This window comes from Cygnus atratus, chromosome 4 (assembly GCF_013377495.2).
Source record: "Cygnus atratus isolate AKBS03 ecotype Queensland, Australia chromosome 4, CAtr_DNAZoo_HiC_assembly, whole genome shotgun sequence".
NCBI classification, from domain to species: domain Eukaryota; kingdom Metazoa; phylum Chordata; class Aves; order Anseriformes; family Anatidae; genus Cygnus; species Cygnus atratus.
The window spans coordinates 7,745,468-7,772,521 of NC_066365.1; the positions used below are offsets into that span (position 1 = coordinate 7,745,468).

General features: G+C 38.4%; 1 protein-coding gene across 6 annotated transcripts in view; it reads right to left on the minus strand.

Moving 5' to 3' along the window:
• Positions 1 to 27,054, minus strand: part of RAP1GDS1 (Rap1 GTPase-GDP dissociation stimulator 1) — a 96,349-nt gene that overhangs the window by 63,099 nt on the left and 6,196 nt on the right. For 3 of the 6 annotated variants that reach the window (XM_035545805.1, XM_035545841.1, XM_050710209.1), the window contains one exon: positions 1,057 to 1,167. In XM_035545805.1, coding sequence (XP_035401698.1) covers positions 1,057 to 1,167 — 111 coding nt within the window. The remainder of the gene's footprint in view (positions 1 to 1,056; positions 1,168 to 27,054) is intronic. The other 3 variants (XM_035545822.2, XM_035545852.2, XM_035545832.2) reach the window with 1 other exon arrangement.

Here is a 27,054-nt window from a genome sequence, read left to right on the forward strand (position 1 = left end):
CATCTCCTTGCAAAATAATTAAATTGAAACAAAAAAACCCCACCACTGCCATTAAATGCAAAGACTGTTATTATCCACATGACATCTTTGATGTGATATGGATGGAACTTACATCCTATTGTGAAAAAACTCATGAAGTATTTTACACCAAGAAAACCAAAATGATGTGATTTGTAGAATAACATCATGGGGAAGAAACAAGACTGATTGATAGCATATACTTTTGAGAGTACTGATATTTACAAAGGACCATCATTTTATTTTTAAAAAAAGGAAGTTTAATCATGACTTGTATCTATTCTGACAAGTTTTTTGACCTGAAATTGTACACAGATTTTTCTTCTGCCACCATGTGAAGTGCTAAGAAAGTTAAACTTGGAAGAGTCTCATAAGCTGTCATCTTCATTTACCATACCTTTCTGCCTGCTAGGAGTAGGGACACACATTCCCACATTCCACAGCTTTCAGTAAAAAAACAAAAAAAAAACAAAAAAAAAACACAACCAAACAAAAAAAACAAGCAAACTCTTCTTGTTCCATTCTTAAGTTATTTTTGTTATCATATTAGCTGTCAAATTTGGACCATCTTTGGATAGCAGGCCCACTTCTGCTAATTAAAACTACTTTCCTAAGAAATATAAATCGGAAATATGAGGAAAAATACACTATGGATAGGAAACCATGCTCTTTTAACCAGAATTAGCAAGCAGCTCCCATATCCCTCTCCCTGTCCCATCAAGTTCATTTGTCCATCTTTGTCCTTTGTTTTTCATGTGAAGAAATCTTCACTCAATTTTCAAAGTTCTTGTGCTACTTCATAATATTGGAAAAAGGACTGGACTACAGCTGTTTCAGATATCGGGAATTTACCTACCACTGTCTTCGTTACCACCTGAATGTCACACATATATGGGTTAAAAAAACAATACAAAACCCAGAGCAATCAATCTAGCAGCCCATTGCTTGAGTGAGTCTTTCAGACATAATTTATTACCTCCCTTTTTATTCACTGATCTCATGATATGATTTAAAATTTTAAAGGTCCATAGAACTTACTGTTTTGTGCCAGAGCTTGAAGCAGACAGTCCAAGCATCCCTCCAAGCTATCTGCCATGCTGTCAGTGGTTGTTATCTTCAGCTTTTTCAGGGCATCACTTAGATTATCTGCTTGGTAAACACAAAGAAAAGAGAAGTCAGTGTCGCTAGCAATTTGGTAACAGCACTGAATGTAAATAGTTACTGTAAAGTAAACAAAATCCTGTGTCAATGAAGAAGGAATGAATGGTCTATCGTATATATTTCTGAGTATACAAAAAGCCAGAAGTCAAAGGTTATGCATGAAATTAAACTTTTCAAATTTATGCATACATTTATCATTCTGCATCTGAGAACAGGATGCCAGCAGGCACTTTATGAAATGCTGCTGAATGGCAATTTAGCCATCAGTATTGCCTCAGTCTAGTTGGTTCAGAAAACCAGCAGCAGTATCTTTGCTTCTATCCTTGTGCGGGGCAAAAATATGATGGAAATAAGCACATCTTGAATTTTTTCATCAACAATTGGAAAGTAATTGAAAATGCCATTTTGTGTGTGCTATACAGGGTTCCATCTTGACGAGACATTCACAAAGCCCTAATGCTAAGCTTAGAGCCTTTAAAGGACTATACCATTTTCCACCACATTGTTACAAGCACCACAGTTTATATGAACTGTGTTAACTATTTAAATTCAACTGATCTGTGAAAATATAAGGCATCTTCTAGAAATCAGAACCTTCTGAATTTCAGGTAATTTAATAACTCTTCCCTCTTTAAAAAACAAAACAAAATGAAACAAAACAAAAAAGAACCAAATCAATTCAAACCATGTAATACAATTCTCAACAGACGCCCTTTTATTCTCATACAAGTTAGGGTAGTATCCCTGCTACCATTTTGAGTACTCTGCTTATTCGGGGAGAAAATATAAGCGCGTTAGCAGCTGCAGCCCGGGTCTCTTCGGCCTGCCCACTGATGACTAACCTCACTGTGAATGGACTACCCTTTTAAAAACGAGTGCTGATTCGGTTTCCATGCCAACTCTGTCAGTGAGCAGGAATTGTTACTCAAAACAAATAATGTTAAATAGTGTCTAGCCGCCTACCATTCCCTGGTGACTAATCAGAAAGCCTTCACCCCAGCCCCAGAGAACCGTAGGTACGGTCCCTTCGCCACACATCACTGGCAGCTTCTGGGCCTGAAAGGCAGCCAGCGCTGCCTCAGAGCTTCGCACCGACGTACGAAGCCCCCTTCAGAAGCAAGCTGGCAGCTGCTGCACTTTGCCTCCTCCTCACTTGCCCACATACGGGATGGTGCAAAGGAAAGGAGGCAAGAGCTTCCCTTATGCTGCCCTTCTTTGCCTTTGAGGCGCTGGCGGCCTGCTGGAGGCGCAGGAGCTGTGCCATGGAGGCAGCGGAATCACACTCGTGGAGCTGCTTCGCTTCTCAGCCAAAGCTGGGGCTTTCATCCCACTTCCATTTTTGATTCACCTATCCTTTTGTAGCCCAAGTCCCATACAGATAAAAGTACGGTGCTTCATTTTTTTAAGTTCTCAGTCTTTAGGTATTAAATTATTTATCAGGCAGTTGGTTTGTTTACTGACTAATATGCACGTGGCCTTAGCTAGGCTACAGGAAGGAGCCCCCTCGCCCCTAAATGTGAGCCAGCAGTGTGCGGGCAACTCTGGGAGCTTTTCTGGCAGCTGCACTTGGTGCTGCCCCCTGAGACTTCAAGCCTGTCTCCCTCCCCTTGCCCTGCTAAGCCAACACCTCCTGGAACAAGCCAGCAAGAAAAAAGATCATATTCCCTGGTAGTGTCCAGTGGGTTTAAATGTAGTGCGTGTGTTGCATGACACTCAACCAGCAATAGAGCTGCACGTCCGCTGCAAAATGTCATTACTTAAATTATTCAGGAAATATCACTGGAATTTGTCAAATTACACCGCTGTGGGGTACTCAATGACCAACCACGTTACTGCAAATTAACACTGTGCTTCACCTCCTCTTCCATTTTCTTCACCCACTACCCTCTCTCATACCTCTCTCTCTTCAGTTTTCATCTACTGTGGCACTACCTCTCTTCCATCACACAGGCACCTCATCTCATCTCCCTGCATGCTAACACATATAGCTTTGAAATCGCAGAAGCTGTTTATAGCAAGAGGACTATGAGAGAGATAGGTATCAAAAAAGCAGGGGTGCCCAGTGTCTGTGGAAGAAGAAAATACATAGGTAAAAAATTCACCTTCACACCAGTTTTTGCAGACGATGGAGAGAGGCTTCTGTTATCGGAGACCTCACCCAGACCTTGTTTCTCTCTTATAGCCTCTTCTACCTTACATATATGCCTGATAAATAACAAACTCCCACTTATAATTGTATTTGACTGGGCAAAGAGATGAGTGCTCTATCTCAAATGTTTGTAATTTCTTCCACTCCTTGCCACATCAGAACCTGCAGGAGGTGCTGGGAACGTCTCCCCCATCTTTTTTTCCTACTCCCTCCTGGCTGCCTTCTGCTTACTTTTTCTGGGGGAAGTCTACCATTTTAATACTCCACAGTTACCTATGATGTGCACCATGATGTATTTTGGGCAAAATCTTCAGACGTGACTGACTAAATATTTCAATCCCTCAACTTTTTATGGTACTGAGCACATCTCACTAACATACACAGACTTTTAGCTTGAGACATACTTCAAAGTCAGCCAATGCTTATGGCAGTGGTATGCCACATTACCTTTAAAATGCGAAATTGCCACTCAGTAGATATGATTAAATACTATAAGTAATGTAAAAATACAATACACAGAAATTAAATTAGAAACCATATGCATAAAAAGAAAACACGTGTAAGAATACTGCAGGAGCACTAGACCTCTGGCCACAAAGTCAGAAGGCCACAGGGACAGAGGGAAAAAGTACCTTTCAGGAAACACATTACTTGCTCATTTTGTCTCTTTCTGTCAAAGCCAGGGCTTTCTCCTTTCTAAACAGGGTTAATACCTTGAAAGACATATTTATCTTTGAAATCTGGGAGTATCGGATATACGCAAATACATCTTAAACAAATTCATAGGTTTTGTTCCTTTTTTTCTCCTTCTTTTGCTGTTCTGAAAAGAACAAACCTTACAGTTTGAGATGACAACGACAGGGATATTCAGAGTGAAAAGACTGCAGTGGTCCCGTGGGTTCCTACCATATAATTACACAAAGCTTCCCGATTTCTGCAGTTTCACAGTTGCGCTGAACCTGTCATTTAGGGAGGAAGCTGCAGATGCTTTTCTTCCATGCACAAAACCCCCGTTGTTTTCTTGTGATCATCTCTTGCTTACTTTTCCATCTCTTCCTCTGTTTCTGTAGAATCTGTTTCCAGAAGGCTTGTTACTGCACAGGCTGATCATATTCTCAGAGATAAAAACCCGTGGGATAAAACCAATGTAAGGAATCTTTTTGGCTGTGTGACAGGGAAATGTGAATAAGTAGATTTTGTCAATATGTAAGGTCACGTGAAAGCTTACATTAGCTGGGAAGATTTAAGGGGACCAGGTCAGGATGGTAAAGGTAAAAATAAGACTAGTAGTGATACATATGATACAGTTGCTCAGCAACCTGGTATCATGTCATGAGCTTGTGAGGCATCAAGTCAGCAGTTTAACAGTAGGATGAACCATTTTGTCTATCCCAAGCACAGGGAGTGACTTATACTTAACACCTGGCTTAAAGGACTGCTTTCAGTACAATTAGTTCTCTCATCTGGGCAGAAAATCCTGAACCCCACAGCCTTTAGTAGTTGATATCCTAACAATATAAACTGGTAAGTCAGGACGTGGAGTCTGGCAAGGGCTGCCAGACCCAACTGTCTGGCCCATTCCACCTCCTGTTGCATTTTGACTTCCCCTGAAAATTACTCCTGCACAAACACTCGCAAAAATGGGGTGTATTAAATCCTGTAGTAACGTGTTACTTTTGGTGGCAACACATTATTACTACTACCTCTTGCACAGGCTTTTTTACAGAGAAAAATAGAAGATGACTAACGTAAGTAAATGCTTTAATATTCCATTCTGTTTCTGAGAGCTTTTCGGTGACTCATTTTCAATCACTAATTTGTTTTATACAAAAGTACTGTTCCTTCATCTCATAAAAATCTGGTAGTTGATCAGCCTTGTTTTGGATCAGGGCCACAGGAATGCTGGATATGCTACAAACAGTTTTACAAGGTAGCCAGTAGTATATCTGGGGATGCAGCTTTTGTGTACAAGAGCCAACTTGCTAATTTTACATTGAGTTCACAGCATCTTTATCCAAACCACAGAGAAAGTCAAGGTACACGAAAAAGCCATCTTTTAAGACTGACATTAAAAAAAATATTTAAAATGTTTCAGAAGAGTATTTAGATGGATAGCTTTTGTCTGCACGGTTTATTTTTCTAAATTTTGTGATCTTACCCAGTATAGAGATTTTAAAAGAAAAGAAAAGATCCACCTTGAACGTATCATTAACATTTCCTGTATCTTTTGATTGACACTCAGTATACTGTTCTGAGTACAGGTACTATTTGATTATACATGCAACCTGACAGACAAGGAATTCAAAATAAATAGGATGTACTGAACCAGAACAATCAGGAACTACAAATGTCCGTTCTGCAGACATTGTTCAGCCTGCAAAATTAGAGAAGGATTTCTGGGCACAGAGAAACAAGTCTCGGAAAGTTGAGGCATAGATGCTCTAGCCATGCTGGTTATATCTGTAGGCATCTCTTTTCACTTAGCATCTTTTGAGCAAGATGCTTTCGGCTGCACTGGTGCTCTTGGTGTGTAACCTTTCCAAGTGACAACCTAGCACAGGGTTCTCCTCTTTGGTCCCACATCTTGAATGCTGGATGCAACTCTAGGCACCCCATGTTGTAAACGACACCCTGAAGAACTAGAAAAGGCACAGACATGGCTGAACAAAGGTAAGGAATGCCTCAAGAAGTTAAACAGGCAAGAACTCTTCATCTTGAAAAAACAATGACTGAGTGTAAGAATGATTGAGATATATGGAATTAAGAATAGCCCTAAATCAGTGAGAATAAAGCTACTATTTACTATTTCTCTTCACACAACAACTACAATATCAAAATGAAATTATGAAGTAATAAACTTAGAAAAGAAAGTATATTTTCACACCAGATGTATTTAAACTGTCAAACTGGAACTGTAAACAGATTCACTTAATTTATTCAATGAGAAAAATTTTGTGAGGAAACTAAAACCCACCCATGGCTATTAATACTCAAATATGCACTAAACTTCTGGAGTAGGAAGTTCCTAACCTGCAGATTACTACAAATTGGCAAAATACCACTCTGCACTTGCCTCATCCTGTCTCTGCCCTGCCCAGTGTTTTCCCAGACGTATGCTTCTGGGCACTCACAGTCAGAAATAGGACAAATTGGATGCCCCAGCTTTCAGTATGACCCACAGGGCTACAGGGGGGGTACATGGCATTCACATGGTCACATTGTGCCTCGGTGCTCTAGTTCACCAGGAAAAGAAGATGGCCAAACAAATCTCCCCAGATGTGCTTGGATGTTATTGGGCCATTTGTCTGGACCCAGCATCCTGGAAAAGACCTTTACAACAGCCAGTAAGGTAATTCCTCTGTTATTAACTGCATCTGCGGTGCTGAACGGGTCCTGAAGCTGACCCTGGCCCTAAACCAGGTTAGCAGTTAAATCCATGAATCCACCTCCTAATCCAGGAGGAACTTTTGTCTGTTTAAAACAGAAATCCTTCTTGTTTGCCTCTGCCTTACCATGTTCATAGAGGTGGGTTAAGGTTTTTTTCAACCAATTTTACTACTTCTAAGGAAATATTGATAGATCATTAATTGCAGGGCTCCTCCTGCAACCTGTTTTTAACTTAGGTATACTTGCTCTACTTTTCCAGCATAGTAGCTAATTTTAATGAGATTGCCTATTTTTGACAGCAGTTCAACTGCTTCATTCTTAAACACTTTCTGAATCTTAGATATATACCATCTGGTCTTAGAGACTTGTTACTCTTTCATTTATCCATTTGCTTCAGCATCTGTTCTGCTGACACCTCAATCTCTCAAAGAGCTTCATTTTTATTACCTGAAAATACTGACACACTATGGCTCATTGCCACCTGAGCAGTAACCTACCTAATTATTTTTGGTAATTATCAGGTCAGCCTATACACGCTAACAACTACTTAGTTCGTATTCAAAACCAGGAGGGAAACCTAAATAAAACTGCACCAGCTAGTACTCGGTTCACTTGAAGTTTCTTACCAATGCAGATTATTCATTTTGCTGCAGTTTTATGCAAAAAAGGGCATTTTGTTTTGTCATTCACCCCTGAACTCCCTCAGTAAAATGCCTGAAAAGATGCAAAAAGCATACACCTTTGCACGTAAGTAGAATTAAAAACATCAACCCTTTTAATTAATACAATCTCATATAATTAAAACATATTTACACTACTGCAAGGTACATTGATCTGTAGCTGCTGTAATTGGTTTCTACATGTTAGCAATCCTTTCCTTATTACTTAGTCCTGAGTTGCAAAGGCAAGACAACAAGAATGACATTTCAGAAGATTTTGCAGGATCTTGGAAGATTATTGTCCCTTCCTAAGGAAAATGTGATACAGATTTAGGTATCTTTATACTTCAAAATGAAATACTGAAGATTTGGAGTTATCTTAAGGTCCAAAGAAACTGATCAAAATTCAATGAAATCTACATAACAATTTTTACTGGTTTGCAGGGTGTTTAAAAACATGAAAACCCTTAAAGGTCATGTTTAAAACATTGTCTAAAAGAAGGACGAAATAGATCTTTTCATAAATAAAAAAGAAATACATTGTTTGATAAAGAGAATCTGTACTAAAATTTCATTTAAAAGTCAGCTGATGTTAGAAAAAATAATTTCAACTAGCAAAGGCATATGGTTCTCAGTTTATGGAAAGATCTTTTCTGGTACTTTATTACTAGGAGTAGAACATAAAACCATATACAGTATGGCTACTGATCGTTTAAAAAATACATTTAATTGACAAATAACTGCACATTTTATTTTCATATAGTTTATTGTTTCCAGCCACACAACCAAAACCCAGGAGACATGCAGGGCAAGAACATAAAATACTAATTAGGACCTTTGCTAGACAAAAGCCTTTTAAATTCTCACTGGATCCTTAGTAAGCAAGAAACACACATCATCATCTACAAGCAAAACTGAATACCTTCAGTGAATTGATTCAATGCTCTGTTATAAAAGTGGTAATAAAACAGGTAAGATGCCTGCTTTATCCTAAGTGATGTGTTTTATCTAGATCAGTCGAAATTACACATAAAAATTAATACCTGGTCTTCCTCTATGTCCTCAGGCTTAATTCTAGTATGTTCATGTGACTCTTTTCATAAATACGTTAGTTGCATAAATTCATGTGTATCACAGTTCATTTCTTCAGACACCCTACTGAATTGGAGCTCTTACCGTTTTTCCCTTTTTAAAAAGTTTTTTAAAGACAATCTTTAAGTGATTTCTCTCCCCATATTACTATTCAGCACATTGTGTTTCTGGAAAGCAGCATCAGAATTTCGAATCCAGAGGAAAATCAAAATTCATTGCAGTACTTTTCCCATTTGGAGAAACAGGCAAAAGCAGAGCAGGGCACCTGCCCTGTGTCCTTCCATAATAGAAATGTCCTTGAACACTTCAGCTACTGCCAGCAATAACGATTTTTTTTTTTAAAAGAGATGCTAGACAGTCAAAAGAATAACTTTTAGCATCTTAGGAGTTTGTTTAGTTCTTGTCTGCCCACTTAGTTCACAAAAGGCCGGTTTCTGCTAGCAGCTCGATTCTGACTTTTTAGCCCAACTATGGAAATGAATTGCTGTGCTTGTGGCCTCCCACACCAGCTCCCAAGAACAGCTGAAATGATGCAATTCCCACGTTGTCAATTCTCACAATATTATCACGTTAGCTATTATTTTTCCAAAGGCATTGCTCTCAGTCTCATATACCTGAGAATATCAAGTTCAGCATCTCAAAATACATTTTTCACCACTCAGGTTTGAGCAAAAATAAACAAACAAATAAATAAATAACATATATATATAGAGAGAGGGTATTAAGTAACCCAAAAAATGACTTTTTACACCAATCTCAATTTTTTTCCCCCAGTTTTGCTCATAATTTGTCATTCTCAGGTTCTGTTATGTGGGCACAGTTATAAGCGTACTTGTCACAATATCCTTAAGCATCGGTTAGATTTAAACAAATGCTACCATTACTAGTGTAATCCCCAAAATAAGTAAAACAGATATCCATGCAAAAATTTAATACAGTCCATAAGATTTCCATAATTCCTTTATCTTATAGATGTGTATACACAAAGGCTTATATAGTGTATATATACACTACTGCAAACAAAAAATTGTTAGGTTGCAAAGAAAGTATTAAAAACAAAAAAAAGTTCCAAAATACAATCATCCCATGTACATTTGACCCTGGAAAATATTTGCCATATGACATACGATACAATATCATACCAAGATGTATACATGAATATTTTTTGCAATATTTCTTTTCCATACCAAGATGTATACATGATGAATATTGTTTTTTGCAATATCTCTTTCAGGAAATATGTTCTGTCAAAGAACAACAATTTAATGTCTTGGTGTATCCTCCTTCATGTGAATCTAGCCAAACACTACTCAAAAATCCTTCTCTGAAAGATTACTTCCTTCCTCATTAGCAATTACAAAGTTAGCATCATTACATTATGTCAGAGTACTTCAAAGATGTTAATGTTCTTGTTTTCAGAGAGTATTTATAAGGTAAGATGGAATCAATACACTACTTGAGTGATGAGCAAACTGAAACATAGAAAATTTAAAAAGCTCTTCCTGAAGAGTCAAATTCAGCCATACTGCAAATGACTGAAACAATCCTGCAAATAAAGTGTAACCCAAATAATAATCAATGTTATCATTCCCTATGATACATTACATAGAAATAAACAACCACACAGAAAAGGAAAGCTTATGTGTACATGCATGCACATGCACACACACAGAAAGGACAGCTTCTCTTTACTGGTTCTTCCTTCCACTCGTGTTTACATAATTGTTGGTTTATTTTGTTCTTTTGTCTTCTCTCCTGCCGCACAAGACCCTATCTGCTTGAAGCGTTTTTAATCTAGTAACCAAGAGAGACTTTGTCAAGTCAAGATAGCAAGAAGAGAGAGCAGGTGATAGAATAAAAATCATCTATAAAAATAGTACTGTCTAGAAACAGAATATTTAAATCTTGTTTTTTTTTTTTTTTTTTTTTTTTTCTCGCTCAGCTTGATCTTTCCTTTGGGGTGCTATTGCACCTATGCTACTGCATATAACCTTTTCTGATTGTACCTACTCTAAAAGTTTTGATCCTAATACGACTCTAGTTAACTGACTAGAAATGGCAAATGCTACTAATCACACCAAAAAAAAAAAAGAGGGAAACACTTTCCAAAAAATGTTTTTGAATTTTCCTTTAAATTATTTCCCTGACATATTAGAACAAACACTGACCTTTTTTTTTTTTTTTAAATAATTTAATGGGGCTCCCAATTCTCTATACATTTTCCAAGTTTTGTACAAAATATGGCTTGTTAAATGATACTGGGCTTCTCTGACATTTAAGTTATACACAAAACTTAGGCTTCAATAAAAATATATACATAAATAAGTAAATGAAAATCAAGCAGTACAAGGCTGAGGATACAAAGTTCCAATACTGAAGAAGCTGAGAAGAACTCTTTTGGACCTCAGTGAGCTCTAGGTCTAGTCTTTGGCCTACACTATGCGAGTATACATAAATCAGACAATATAAGTACACAGTACAGTATCTGTCATAACTGTATTTATGTTATCAGTTTGAGTTATTGAACAAATACAGGATCTGAGTCTGTGCAAAGCCCCCAGGCTCATCTTTCCCCAGTCACAGCGAGAATTCTGCCTAAATAAGATACTCAGGCTCAAAATTAGTACTGCTAACTCTAATTGTATGTCGCATTAGTGTTCCTCTTGAAGCCTCAGATACTGTAATAAGTCAGATGTTATGAAACAGTAATCTGTAACACAGCACGTTTCTGGCTATCATGGATTCCCTGAAAGCCTTGAAAATGGAAACGAAGCACTTAAAAGGCAAATGATGAGTCCACGGCTTGTTAGAGATTTTGTTTCTTAAGAGAGATGGAGATTAGAGATTTTGTCTCTTTTCTTTGCTTCTTAAGCTGTCTGGTTTGAAAGTCATCCTGTGATTTACCAGAGACTATGGAGATTTTCAGTTTTCTGAAATTTCTTACTGACAATGAAGCCATGATGATGGGAGAATAGGGGGATTCACAGACATTCACATGGTTTTATATATTCATCAGAGTTTTTAAACAGAAATATGACATCGCTACTGTTAGTGGTACCTGATGTGAGAAAACAAGTTTTTTTTTAATATTTATATATTTTTGTTACCTCTTACAAAAATATAAACTTTGCCTGTTTATTAAAAAGTCTGTTTCTAAATTCTAGTTTTAACACAATCACAAACTGTGTAAATAAAAACACCTTCTTAATTTCACCAACAAATTGTAATATTTAAATTATCATACACCATCAAAATTATAACAGGAAAATTTATGCATTTTCTTTGTAAGTTTCCTACCTTTTAATTGGTGTCAGTTTTAGAAATTACAAAAGCCTCTCACATCTCTTTTCTTACCCACCTTACAGATAGCCTCTGAAGCTGTCAACCAACATATCTGCATTAAGGGAAAGTATATGTGTATTTCTGCATACTAGGAAAAAATATTAAGCTTTCTGACACATTTTATGCAAGCTTTTCAAATATAGTAAGCTAAGAAAGAAAATCTCAGCCCTTGTCCTGTTGAGTGTTAACAAAATTCCATCTGGTCACTTAGGAGCTGTGCCAACATTACCACACAAAGAGCCTTTGAGCTGTTCAAACGTTCAAGAGTCATTTGACAGCTTTTTTATTTATTCCCTCCTTTTTTTTTTTTTTTGTCAGATACGCACCTAATAGTGTACAGATGGCTAGGTTGTAACAAGTTTACTTGCATGTAAACTTGAAACTACCCTTGAAAGTAAACTGCGGAGTTCCTGCTTTGGGTTGTTGCTTGGTTTTATGTATTTTTTCTAACATTTAGGATTGTTCAGTCTACTGCTGCTCTGATTTCCTTCTTAGGCAAATCAAAAGTGAAGACCTGGTGCACGGTTGTTCTAAAAATGCAACCATAGCAAGACTCTGCTCAGCCTGCTCAAGGCCAGGAGAATGGGAGTATGTAGCGTGAAATCACATTCCAGTACGCAGCAAATTAAAGAAATGTCCTGTGACAAATATCTTCATGGGGGAAACATCACAAGAACCACTCTGAATGGTGAGAGAGAGATTTCAGCAACAGATGGGTACTACACTAAGTATGTATTAAGTACATATCTTTCAGCGCCAAAATCAGTTATAGATTTATTCCTTAATCGTTGTGCTAAAATATGTATATTTAATAGTGAAAAGAAATTCTACATTGTAACCTGCATTCAGATTTACCTTGGAAAAACAAAATTGGCTTGCCAAAAGAAAAAAAGGGAAAATAAACAGAAGCCACATGATCTAGCATCAAAGTTAGCCCAGCTTAGCCTCCAAGGTCCCTAACAATCTGCTTTTTCATGTGATGCTCCAAGTCTATCTGATGAGGTTATGTACATCACAAATACACAGCACTGTAAAATAATCACAGTAATAGCTAAATTTTTAAGGATTCAACACATTGCAGGAGTGGCAAATGTAATTTAGGAAATCCACTTCTGCATTATATTGAGTCAAAAGACAGGTAAAACAACACTCAGTGCTCCATCAGACCCTCAGCTATAAGGTCATTGGTCTGGGATATGAGAAGTTAAAAGTGAGACAAAAACGCTATTTCAGGTATTTTTCCTCACTCCTAGCCTTTAACACCTTTTAACTGAATCTAGCATAAACTTTTTAAATCAATGGGATTAATTTATATCTTAAATCTCTGTAGGATAAAGAGACAGATAGGGGCCTGATTCTGTCACTACTCACAGGTGAGTAACTTCATTCTTCCTAGAGTATTTTTGTTGTCTTCCACAAATGCATAAACAGTTGGAGATCCTAAAATGCAACCTGATATGAAAGGGAATAAGACTATAAAAGTATAAACTATTTTTATTGTTGTTTTGATTAATTTGTGACCAATTAAAAAACCATAGTTTTGGAAAGGATTTGGAGATCTTCACCTTGACATTCTTTTCAGCTCTTGGCTGTATTAGACTTTATTAGTCTTCTAATTAGACTCTTAATTAGTCTTCTTCAGAGCTGTAAGATATATGGTTAGGATCCATAGAGCTAAAGAAAATAAAACAGGCCCAAGAAGTGGAAAAAGAGTGACTGATCTAGGAAAAGCTCTGAGGCTTTAAGAAAAGGCTATAAAATACCTCATGACAGGGCATAATGATGTTTCTACATATTCCATAACTACTCACTTGGTGCTACATTTTTAAAGATCTTGGCAACTTAAGATGAAGTTGTCACTGAAAATGAACAATTAATGTAACCTGCTTTGGTATTCCTGGTCTAAAATCTTCAATTTTTATCCATTAATAACTTTGTTTTGTTACTGTCTTTTTGCATGTGATTATGGGATATAAGTTGTTGTACTTGCCTACAAATGCACAGCATTCTAGAAGGAAGCCTGGACCTTGAGCATTGTCCTGAATGGTTAAGTCCTTTAAAAACTCTTAAAATACATAGATTTGTATTTCCTAGCCATTTTCCAAGCTTTGTTTTGCTTGACGGATTTTCAAGCAGTTGGCTTTAAATTCAAGGTAGATCAGAGCATTCCAGCCAAGCATTTTTCGCTGCTCCAGTTACTGATCTGAGCTTCTCCCTGGCAGTTGCTATCACGGTATCCTGTGCTGATACAATTCCCTTTGCATGTTAGCTCCATGAGAAACCTCTCTGATGCCTGACTCAGAACCTAACACTAGACATTGAAAGACCCAGGGCTTATACTTCAACAAAACCTCAACAAAGAGAGTAAGTATTTAGCCTGACAAAATTATAAAGATCTCATTGCATTCTATTCTTTTATACTTTATATAGACACATAAATATAATATATATATATATATATCACTGGTAAAATAAATCCTAAAAAAAATAATGTCATAAATGAAATTAGTTTAACTGTTCCTAACTAAAAAGACAGTAAGATGACAATTTCCTTATGCAGCCACACTCCTTCAAGTTCCACTTTCCTAAAACCAACTGATCTACTACACTTGTCCCCGTGCTATCTTTTTACTTTTTACTGAAACATGCAGCGTTCTCCCAGTTTTCTATCCTAGCAGAAGGCTTAGAGTTGCAGCCTCTGCATCTTGTCAGATTGAGGGACTTTAAAAAGATGTCCAAAAAGGCACATATGTCTTAGATTTAAGTCCTAATGGTGGCTTATGATGCTCTCCAGAGAATGTTCTTCATTTGCTTTGCATTTGTTTCTACTTATTTTTTCCCAAAATTTAACAAAAAATCACTATTTTTAATAACAAGTTACATGGTAATTACAAAACTACGCATGAAAACTTTCAGCACTGAAAATAAACTGAATTTGATGAATATGGGCAAACAAAATCATAATAGAAATGACCTTCAACCTGTTCTATTGTTCTGCTTTCTGGGAAAGTTTGTTAGAAAGAGATAGGTTGCAAATCTAATAAGTGACTCTAAAAACCTTTATTTACAACTTAAAATTCATGTGGTGGTAACTGCTTATCTGCATGTATTTTCCTACCAAATTACTCTTGGTAAAACATTTTTGTCCCAAGAAAGAAAAGGACGTAAAAATAGCCTTTCCTCCTGAAACCACAACTGTAAACCCTGTAATACAGAAATTTCCTTTAGCCACAGAAGGGTTGATAAATAGTGTCAGCTTCCTCATGCCTAGGAGAAAAAGGATTTAAATATTTTCTAACGCCAGTGAAGGATACAAAGGAAAGTAAGTCCTGAAAAGCACTGGTTCTTGGCTGGTGAGATTGTCTGATACTGCGATTCCTTCAAATTAGCAGTTTATCTAATGTTTAGAATTCTTAGGTTTTGATATCATTCATCTGGAAGCTTTTAGGGGCAAAATGTACTCCAGAGTTTGTTTTTAAAGGTATCATGTATTGCCTTAAACCTGGTGCTACTAAGATCAGCAGACATCTGTGCTTAATCGCTCTAGTGATAAATATTTATCTATTAATGACGTTATTTGTTCTCACTTAGGAATAGATAGGAATGACAGCATCAATAAAAACACTGCACTGATAGGATCAGCTCAGATACTCTCCAGAGGAAAAGGATTCAACTGGGTTTTCATGTTGATGCTGACACAAACCTGCAGTCTAATAAGAAGGCAAAATTTAAATGGTGCACAAAATGCTTAATATAGCCCCATTTAAAAGAAATATTTCCACAAAACCCACTAGTATTCTGCATGATTACTGTAGTTGTAAGTGATCATTAACCTTTGCACGACATTTAGGAGCTTTATTTACTAAAAATTATACAACAGTGACAGAGCAGTAAACATGACACTATTGTATCCGAGGCAGCACATTACAGCACGTATGCACAGCTGGGTAAATCATCATCCAAATGTTATTGGCCTCAAGTATTACTCTAAACCATTCCGATGAACATTTGAATGAGTGAGAAGATGCAATACATATCCACTGAAAATATATTTTCAGAGCAAGACAATCTGACAGTGCAAATCGGGAAAAAAAAATCTGGAAGAAAAGGCTACTTTATATGTCTTAAATCTCATGACTCTCAATTAGGCTATTAATTTCCCAGTCTGCAATCAGCTGTGTTCAGACAACACCCCAAAAATAAGTGAAATGCTCCAAAAACACATGTATCTGTAGGAAGCTGAATAAGAAAAGGCCACTGAGTTTTTCCCCAAAGAAATATATTCTTAAAAGACAAAAGATGCCACTGCAAAATGCCACTTCGTTAAATTGCAAGTCAGTTGTTTCCCCCACAAGCAGGACCTGAGCGTATTGCAGAGAAGTGGAGGAGTGCTTTGCTCTCATTGCTTGATAACCATCCCTCAGACCATGTGAAGAGTCACACTGACAGCACCTGAAAGGAGCGTGCGACCTGCAGGTCACGGGAAAGAAGGGCAGAGCCTGAAGGAGATGGAAAGGACAGACAAGTCCTTGGGATATGCTTCACAAGGAATACAAAGCTCTTTTTTGCAAAGTTCTCAATGTTGGGGCCCCCAAATCAAGAACATCCAGTATACCTCCAAAGATATTTATTCCTCTGATGACCAAGCAAATCTTGAGTGACCCTTAAATCACAGGCCCGACAGGGAAAAACTAAAAATCAGTTTTATACACTGAGATGGCTCTAGGAAGCGAACCTCCGATGGTCCCATTCACCTGTCACCAAATTCTGGAGAAATTTAACCTTTGTTCCCTTTGGAGTTGCATGTGTGTTTGGCTTCAGCCCAAACCCACAGCTCTCAGGCAGCTCAGTAACCGAATCCATGTATCAGCCTGATGGGGATCTCTGAGGGACTGAGTCCTCTCGGCCTTTCTTAGAAAGTGCCCGGGCACACAGGCAGCACAGGAAGCCTCGGGGAAAGCACTAGTGGTCAACAGAAAGTGGATGGCAAGAAAAAATGGAAGCACCTTTTACACATTGGCTGAAACACTAAAATAAACTGTTCAATCCCGTCCTCTGCCTGAAGTGATTTAAACACAATTTCCCAGAAGCGTACCAAGGTCCTGTTTCTTTCATGGTTGAGCTTTGAGTTCAGGCAGAGAAAAGGACTGAACTACTCTTCCCTGTGTAAATCAAAAGACTACTGAGGTTGGCAGCCCATCCCAAGGAAGGTGAATCCTCCGTTCACATTTGAAAAGGAGGAGTAACAAAGGCTCAGGCTTTCCTAGAAAGGGTGCAGGCACCTATCTCTCAGAAATAATTCCGTGCCCTTGGCTTAAGGAGGAAATTGTGCTGAACAGAAAATAGCATGCATGTTAATTACGGGTGGCTTCCTGCTGAGCTTGGTAGTTGATCCTACTCTGAACTCTGCAGGTACTGCTTAGAGAGGCAAAGCACCTGCCTCAAATTTCTGAATGCCACAAAGGGAACCAACACCTAAAACCCAGAGGATATGTGTAATACAGTCTATCCCTAACCACAAGCCTACAGAAAAACTACTGCAGTATTTCCGAATATCCATGTTATTTATTTTATGCCACTTTCAAAGACTGCCTCAGAGCGCTGCATCCCTGCTAAATGCAGTTGTGCTGTTAGATTGGCCTTAACTACCCAACACAGACGGAGCTACTGATCGACTGCCAATCCTTCTGCCACTAGGGCTGAGAGATGCACTGCTACTTCAGAAGGCAGAGATGCAGAGAACAGAAGTCAAAACCCAGCAAGACTGAGAGGCAGGGGTGATTTCCTGACCAGCTCCTGCATGTCACTAGGATTGGTGCAGTCTTTAGCATAACTCAGTGCACTGAGGAGTTATTTATGGACTGCTCGACAGCCAAGAGACACTTAAGAACCTTTGCAACAGTCAGTCAATTGTCTGAAAACCTCCAACAATGTGCCCTAGCCCCTCCTCCTGTAGGCATCTTGCAGCAAGATTAAGGAACAGCACAGACTTCTCTACAGCATATGCTTACAGTGCTTGTGCTGAGGAAATTCCTCTTGGTCAGCACATATAACCCCCACAGATGCCAGCCACTGCTGGAACAGTGCAGAGAGACCACAGCTGAGGGAAGTATCTCTCCTATTAAGTTTTCCAGTTATGTTTTTCTGATTTTTCTTTTGGTTAATTATTATTGTTCCTTTGAAAGTAGAAAAAAAGGGAAAATGGAGAGAAAAAGAGCAGTTCAGGAGTTGTCACATTATGGGAGTAAACCTTAGACCCAGTTCATGGAGTAAATGTGTGGATTATGCACATGCCAAAAGCTGCTGTCATTTTTAACTACTGTTCACATGCTGAGGTCTTAATGAAATGAGAGGAAAAGACAAGGATGCTTCTGTATTGGCAGGCATAAATCAGTGCGGCTTTGTTGCTAGCTGTATTCCATTTACTTCCACAAGCTGCAGTTAATAATAATAAAAAAAATTATGCATTATCAGTTTTAATATCCTTCCTCTCCATTTTATTAACACTCAAAAGCCTCATATAGAAAGTTATTGAGGTAATATTAATTAATACAGCCAGCAATTGATTCTTACAGCAATATTTATCAGGAAAATTGCTAATCTTTTAGCTGTAAGCACAAGATAAAGAGAATCTTCTTTCTCTTTCCTCCTTTCACACTTAAATAGGCACTTAGGCACAATGAGCAGTAGTTTGGTAGCTGCTGGTAATTTTAAATCCCCCCTAAATCCTGCAGACAACATGGCATGCACAGCTCCTTCTATGTCTCATTTGGCCTTCTCAGACTAAACACTCCCCTATTCTCTGTCAGCACTTTCCATCTGTAATCTCAGTTTGACTGCTCCAAGAAGATTACATGAAGGCACAGAAAGAGTGGACTAACAAACTCTACCAGCACCACAAAATCTACACTGTCCTAGGGAAAGCATGTCTGTGCACTGCCACCCTTTTATACTGAAGCTTGTCTTCCCCGTGAGTAGAATGCACCACAATAATCCCTTGAAATAGTGCGGTTACGTCCCACTACAGATGTATTAAATGCCACTGCCAAAAGGAATTATTCTCTCATACAGCTGAGCAGAAGCTCTGATTGTCCTATGTTCAAGTCTACACTATCAGTGCTGTAGAGGAATAAAAATAGTGGTAGATGCTAACAGACACAACGGTTTCCCAAGAATTGCTCCTGCAAGTCAGTCTTCTCTACGCTTCTCCTCAGCTGAGTAAGTAATGTAGCACAGAAATGGTGGAATTTCATTTAGACTACAGCTGAGAATCCATATTTCATCATCAGTGTAATTCTGCAGAATCAAGTCTGTTGGGTGTCTACAAATTAAGGTTTGCCATCCTCTACTCACTTGAATTAAATGATTACCAATAATACAAGTCCACATGCAACTGCAAATGCTAGTCTAACAAACTCCCAGACATTAGTTCAAGTATGCAATCATTTTTTAGTTATCCTAGAGTCACAGATATGAAGTGTTTATCATTGCTTTACTTAGTATCAAGTAATCAAATGCGAGTTTGCACAGCTCTATATGGACTGGTCAAACTGCAGATTCTGAGTGTGGATTTTTTTTTGAAACCAGTATAGTGTGAAGGTAGATACGCATTTGAACAGCTGTAATATTTTGCAGACGATGCTAAATTTGGGTGATCAGCTGACTCATCAAATAGCAATCCAGAGGCCCCTTCAGAAACTTGGGGATTGGACAACCAGAAGTCTCCTGAAGTTCAGCAAGGGTAAGCACCGAGTTCTGCAGCTAAGGCAGAACAACCCCAAGCATCAGTACAGGCAGGGATCTGACAGGCTGAGGAACAGCCCAGCTGAAAAGACCCAGGGGGTTACAGTGGAGCCAAGAAAAACATGAGTCAGTCACTAGCACACTGTTAATGCAAAAAAAACAAATACAAAAACAAACAAACAAAAAGATATATATTGGCTATTTTAGGAGTGTGGCCAGCAGACCAAGGTTCTGCTTGATGCCTGGTGAGGATCTCCATGTCCCAGAGCTCGTTCTCTGGATCTGGGTGTCCCAGGTCAACAATGATACTGAGAAACTGGAGAAAGTCTAGGACAGGCCTCCCAAGAAGAGCCTGCGCCCAGAGGACATGACCTGTAAGGGGAGGTTGGGGCAGCTGGACTTCCTCAGTGTGGCAAAGAGGAGGTTAAGGGGCTACTGAATAGTGCAGCTACCTAAAGAGAAGTTACAAAGACCACGGAGGCCTCAAGATGCACCTAAACAAAGACACAGTTGACCTGTTTCTACTGTTGGCAAGAGTACTGCTTCAAAATCCTTTCAAATGACAGTTCTTGTTTCCTTCTATGAGATCGTGAATCTATTCAAATTTCAGCTCAAACACCTTCACTGTTTCTACTACAGGCTTCCAAGTATACTCTAACAGTGCTTCCAAGTAGGACATCCTTATTATAGGTTAAGTCTGTCTTGCTGTGTGACAGAAATGTACTGCTCGGTCTTGTTAAAAATCAGCAGAGCACAGATTGGAAAAATCCTGATCTGACTATTCCTGCTGTCTAAACTCTTAGGTAACAGATCTTTTTTCCCCTCCTTTCCAAACAGATATACAACTTTCAATTCTCCAATTCTGGGCTCGAGATGGAAAATCCTCCATCATGGATAAGAGAGGACTCCTGTGTATGTATAAAATTGTTTCCTTTCGCTTACTAACGTTGTTGATTTTTGTTATATTCTTGTCTTGCATTTACTCAGCAGTATTTGTATGTTTTTTAATATGAACAGAGTTCCGACAAGTAAGCAGACAGACAGTATGACTGTAAAATATCATGGAGGCTAGGTCTTACTACTCGGACAATGCAACTTGTTAACTGGAAGGCAAAATGATCTTGATTTGGCAAATCCTTCATTTTATTCAAGAAGGATCTGAGCATACCATTGATGAACAGAGAAGGTGGACTCCTTTTCCCTGTAGTCTTCAGTCATAAAGGCAAACAAAAAGAGCTAGAATTAGGCTTGCTTATTGTAGCAAGATTTAAATACTTGGTAAAGATTATGATTTCTAGATCTTAGGAGAAAAAAAATGAAAATGTGATTTCTGATTTTTTAAAAAATGACAAAATTTGTGAGATGACAGTATGCATGACACACATGGAACATGATTACCACAGTTGGAATTTTGTAAACTATTTTCTTGTCGAACTACAAAAATACATTAACTCTATTAAAAAAACAAGCTGATACAAACTTTGCAGCCTATTAGTTGCTAGGAGATGATACGTATATAATGAAATAATTATCAAAATGACCAGAAACCTTACATTTTGAAGTAATTAAGGAGTTGCACACTGCACACAGGCCTTCAAGCCTGAAAATGCTGCTTTTAATTCTACTTGTCTTTATGACACCCTTTGTACCTTGATACATCTCATAACGGTGCACTGCCACATTAGAAAACCACATTTTGGGAGCAAATGTTTTCAGAAATATTGAATCAGTATCTCTTTTGCACACCGCACCTTTCATTTGTTAGACTACTTGTTTACTTTCACATTTCAGAGTTTAAGGTAGAAAACAATTACCCAGGTTTCACTTATTTCCTGTTTCCTTGTCTGAGTCAATAGCAGCCTTCCGCCGTCCACTCACTTGTAAATCTGCATGAGAATAGCAGTAGAGAGGAAGAAATCTTTTTTTACAATCTACTCTTTTGCTTGTTTTCACTTTTTTAAAGAAATGGATTGGGTGGAAGGTGCTAAATTCGAATTTGGTTTTACTTTCCCACTTCACTTCTCCTGTAGTTGAACAAACTATTGTCTTTAATCTCTCATTTAAAAGGCTATTTTGATGAATTAATGTTTATAAATCCCTCTGAAGAGGACTTTTTCAATGATAGAGCTCAATAATGTTATCTTTTCAGTCACTGTTGGTCACCTGTGAATAACACATCTACCTTTTCTCTCTGATGCATGAAAAGTCAGATTTCCTCAGACCTGAGTCTGACATCATGATACACCGGAGTGACTGTAGTCTTTTGAGAATACAACCTCTAATTCCCTGGTGCCGCAAATTCTTCAGTACACCGAACATCTGCAGCTTTTTTTGGCTTCCACAGTTGTGAGTCATTGCAGCCCTCAAAACCGTACGCAGATCTTAAAACCAATAACTCTACTAAACCAGGATGAGTGTTTAAAAATAAGACTTCTTCAAGTCATCTCAGATATGAAGGCACCATGGGCATCATTTTATTACCTATCATTTTATTGCTCATTATCCCATGGTCATTTATGCCCGGGCAGAACATAAAAGCTACAATTTGGGCCCAATTACCATCTTCAATCAAATTTGCAGTCACTTTATGCATAATGCAGGGCAATGGGGAACTGAGGCTATAATCTGACTACACAGAGGCTTCAGCGGCAAAGCTGGTTTCAACAGATTACCTTTTCTAAATGCTCTGCAACCATGTCAGTTGAAGCACTGCAATCCAGGATCATTTAAATCAACACACACTTCAAGCTGTCATTTGATAGAGTTTGCTGTATCACATTTAAAGATGTCGTGTCTCAGCACTGAAAAAAAACTTTTCTTCCATTGAATTAATGCCTTTTTATAATCTCTGTGTTGAGCATGCAGACCTTTCACGTCAGAGCAACCAGACTTTCTTGTCTGATGGTTTTACATTACCCTTAGATTGTATTAGATGAAGCAGCAGAAACATCTCTAATGAAAAGATTCAGATGATAGGCTGACTTCTGGGGACAAATTAGTTCCACAAGCACAGAGTGGAATAATACTATGCTCATGTAAACAAGCAGAATTTGGCTTCTAAATTTGCACTTGCACCCTTAAGGTGTTAGAAATTAACACTGAAGTCCAACACATGCTCTGTGATCAAAGCCTAAGTACAGAATGTTTTACTGTTACATAAATAAAATAACCACAGCAGCCATCAAAAACCTATACTGAAATTTCTCTGCAAGTCTAACTTGACTTGAGTGTTAAAATGAAAATTGCTGCTGTATTTTTATTCCAAATTGTTGACCAAAACCAGAAGAGGCCTACTTTGACAGCATTGCTGCTTCTGCAAGAAGAACGTGAGTCTGGGGAGAAGGTAAGAAGGGAAATATCGGGAGCTTGCAACAATTCCTGAATTTTCAATTCTGATATCTACTCTTTGATCTAAAAGTTACATCTCTGCACCCCCAAATGTAGTCTAAACTTAATGTGCATCAGGCTTCTCAGCATATTTCTGACGGTAAGGAATATATTTCCAGTAATGGAAAAAATATTAATAGACTGATCTGTTTATTTTAAAGACATAAAAAGGGTCAAAAAGAAGAGCCAGTTTTTCAAGCAACCTGCCAAGTATTGTCATTTTGTAAAATGTGCCTATTAATCAGCTTTCAGAAAAAGTCAGCAAGTTCTTTATGTACAGCCAAAAATTCTGTTTTGTTGATGACCATTTATTTCTGATTTTAGAAAAGCAAGCAGTTTAAATAGTTGCTGAAGTATGCTGGCTTCTGACTGACACCTTGTTTGTTGTGATCCCTGAGTACTGTGAACTGTTCAGAATTTGAAGGGCTAAGCATGCTAAAAGTAATCCAGCAGCCCACATCTGGTATTTTTTATCAGAAAACCTACACAATATCAATTTATTTAAAAACTAAAAAGAAAAAAGAAAAAAAAGGTAAAACAGTCCACCCCTTGCTAACGTAAACTGCTGTATTATCTAGGGCATTCTTCCCTCCAGCCATCTGTTTTGAACTAGGTACATGTACAGAACTTGAATTTTATGTTCACAACAGAACTCTTCCAGAGACCGTATGAGAAGTCTTAAATTCTACCTTGTTCTCCACAGCCAAAAAAAGAAACTGTGATGCCTTCACCCACCTCATAAAAGGAGAAGTTATAGCCTTCATAAAGATAAACAAGCACTTCAGATCATTTCTGGGATGATGATGCATTCTGAAGAAGTGCACTGAATTGGTTCTTGTTTCTCTCCACCATTCTTGCCCTTGGAGCATTAAGTGTCCACACACTAATATGTGTCATTAGAAGCATAACGTGTAGCAGTCTTGCAGAGAGGGATTCCTAACATTTTCTGGGAATATCAGAAAGCATCAAAAGGCATTATCTAATGGCTGCAAAATGAATTTCTGAAACAGACTTCAGAAACCATATTTTTTCTTTTTCCCCATGCTGCTACAAGATAGAACTGTATGGATATTAATAGCTTATGACACTGTGCTTACTATTGCTTTTACAGGATGATGTTCTAATAATATGATCTCCATGTTAAATTGGTTTCTTCTTTGAAATAACATACTACTATAAACCATAGAATTCCATCAATTTTTAAGAAAAAATTGAGTTCAACAGATCATTTTCTTCAACACAGAATATGGCTTTCTTCGTTTGACAAGTTCCTTCACATGCTATATGCTAGTATAGTCTATCAATATCACTATCTATCAATAGAAGACATTATAACAGTGCTTCTGATAGTCAAAATCAGCCCAGTTTCTAGTATTTCCATTCCCTCAACTGCATAAATTGGAAAGCCAGTATTTCTAAGTGTTGAAAGGATGGGGTGATCCATGCCATTTTGCAGTTTCACCCAAACTATGCAGCTTAAGCCATACTATTGCTGAGTCAGAAAAGCAGGATCCCAGTGACTTCAGTGGTACTCAGTGTGGGCTTTGTGTGGGTACAAGAATGCTGTATAAATAACGTTTACATGAGTAAGGCCCAATTCTGTATGGTTTCTTTCCTGCGAGATACATTCTTTCACATAGTCTTGCTTACTGTACATCAGGCAAAACTAAAAAATGATTTTAAATGGGTTTTAACTAGCTGATAGTTAACTAAAGGAAAAAGCTTTTGAAACTTAGAGAGTGGAATACCAGTTTTTCAATTCCTTCTCTAACAAAGACAGCGGAAAGGGTAGAGGATGGAAGAAGCTGTCAGATAATTAATAAAGACAGAACCAGAAGAGGAGAGAGAGTGGGAGATGGGAGGAAAGACGGAAAAGAACAGACAGCTGGAGGAGGTAGAGAGGAGGAAGACGTTACAGAAAACTGGGCAATGAGACAAGGAAGCTGGGCAAAGAAGTGAAGAGACAGGATGGCTGTGGAAGAGAGTGGGAAGGATTCTTAGGTAAAGTAGAAAAGACTTGAAGAAAATAAGGACATTGTAGCATCAGATAGAGAAGTATGTTTTTTGCCTGAGAAGTACACAGTGTATTTTGGGCACCGCTGCACGTAAATTTATTGATTAGTGTGTCTGATTCAACTGAAGCACTACTTTACTATACACACGTGATAAAATTTTTATTGTGAAGGTTTAAAAAAATAAATAAAACCACAACAAAACTGAACCTGCTTGGTTCCTGTCAGCCATCCCTTATATGTATGTGTTCTGTACCTTTCCCTTAATCTCCATCATTTCCCTGCTTTTCCCCTAATTCTATATGGCAGGAGCAGCAGGTCTATATAACCCCCCTGAACTTTGAGGAGATCCACTACCAAAGGGGACTGCTCAACAGGCTTGACACGATGAGAGCAAATGTATTTGTGTAAAGCCTATTAAACATACTTCTGAATGAATTTAATCACACCAGACATTTTTACAATGAATGTGTTCACAGGCCAATGTTCTGTTGTGGTTTGTCTTTTTTTTTTTTTTTGGTAGAACTACATCCTGATCCTAAACCAGTTCAGTGCATAAACATGGAAGACACAGGAGGGGAAGGAGGAAAAATGATGGCTACTAGTTACTTCAGGGGGAGGCAGCAGCAAGCGTGAAACACCTCAAAACTTCATTGCTGCTGCCACTCTTCTCGACGGTCGTATTCACTCCCTGCGTTTCCTCTTCAATTGCTCAGTGAAGTTCAGAAGGGGTGTGCTTGGGAAAACAGTCAGAGGTGGTGCATGCTATTACCATACACACCAGGCTCAAAGACTGACTTCAGTCAGCTCCTCCAGAGGCCCAGGAGGGGTAAGTTAAACATTCTGTGGACAGGGAAGATTTGGATAAGAAAGATGTGTACAATCCTGCTTTGGTTTTAAAGCCTTTTTCTCTTCCCATGCTTTATTCCTGCTGTCAAGATAAAACAGCATTTTGATTTACGGAAATCGTTCCAAAGCCTTCATGTAGCACAAGTAGCTATTTGGCAGTACTGAACTCAGTTATGCCTGCAGGGCACTGGGCGCTGCAAATTGAGAGCATCTTGGGTTTCTCAACAGAGAAGGGATATGGGAATGAACTTAGCAAGGGTAGAGAAGTGAACGGGAGTGCTACAGTGCAATAGTGACATGTACTCGTAAGGGTTCTTTTAAGGCTAGAAACGCTAAAATAGTCCCAATAATGTCACGGGATTATCATGTCATGAGACTGGTGCAACATCAAAGACAGAAAATGTTTCTAAACACGCTCTCGAGAGGAGTTCCTAGCTGCCAGACAGCAGGCCATGCTCAGCACCATGTGCATGTCCCCAGCCAAATGCTCCACTTAAACTGGAAACCACAAAGCCTTGCAGGTGCTCGGATTTTGTCTTTTTATATTTAAGTTGAATTGCTAAGCCAACAGTTTTCAGCTTCCAGCCACAAAATGCTATCACAGAATTAATCCATACGGTGCAATGCCATTTTAGTTTCCAGTCTGCATACAATTAAGAAAAAAGGAAGTAGAACAGAGTTTGTAAAGTGCTAGGTGTGAGACAGTTGTCTTTAAACTGCAGACCTCTTTACTGCACTTAAGACAGCATGCGAGAAGGATTAATGTTATATTTGGGGTTATTTTTGGACCGGTGTATTCTAGAGGTAAAGATATCCACTGAAAAGTGAAGAATTCAATAAGGAGAGGACTTTTTAACTGGTTGTGTGTCCTGATGCTCCCATGTTAGTGTATCAGGAAGGCCACTAAAAATGCAGAGGCGGCTGACAGCGGACAAGCAGGTTCCAGGCTACCAGGAGATACCAAGCTGTCACCTCCCCAGGTCTCCCAAAGGCCTGATCCCCACAGGATTAGTGGCAAGTCTTCCCAAATTCTGGTCAATCCTCGTCACATCATACATCCTATTCTGTTTAGCTGATCTCCTCCCTGAATCTCAGTCTTCTCCTTCAGTCTCCATCTCTCCGATCACTTCCATGTTCCTCTCTGTCCAGCCTTAGTCCCAAGCAGATTTGCAAGAGCAGAGGTGCTAAGCCTGAAAGAAAGGCTGCTTATTCACCAAGTGAATCTAAGCACCTGCTTAGCTGGATTTAATCAGAG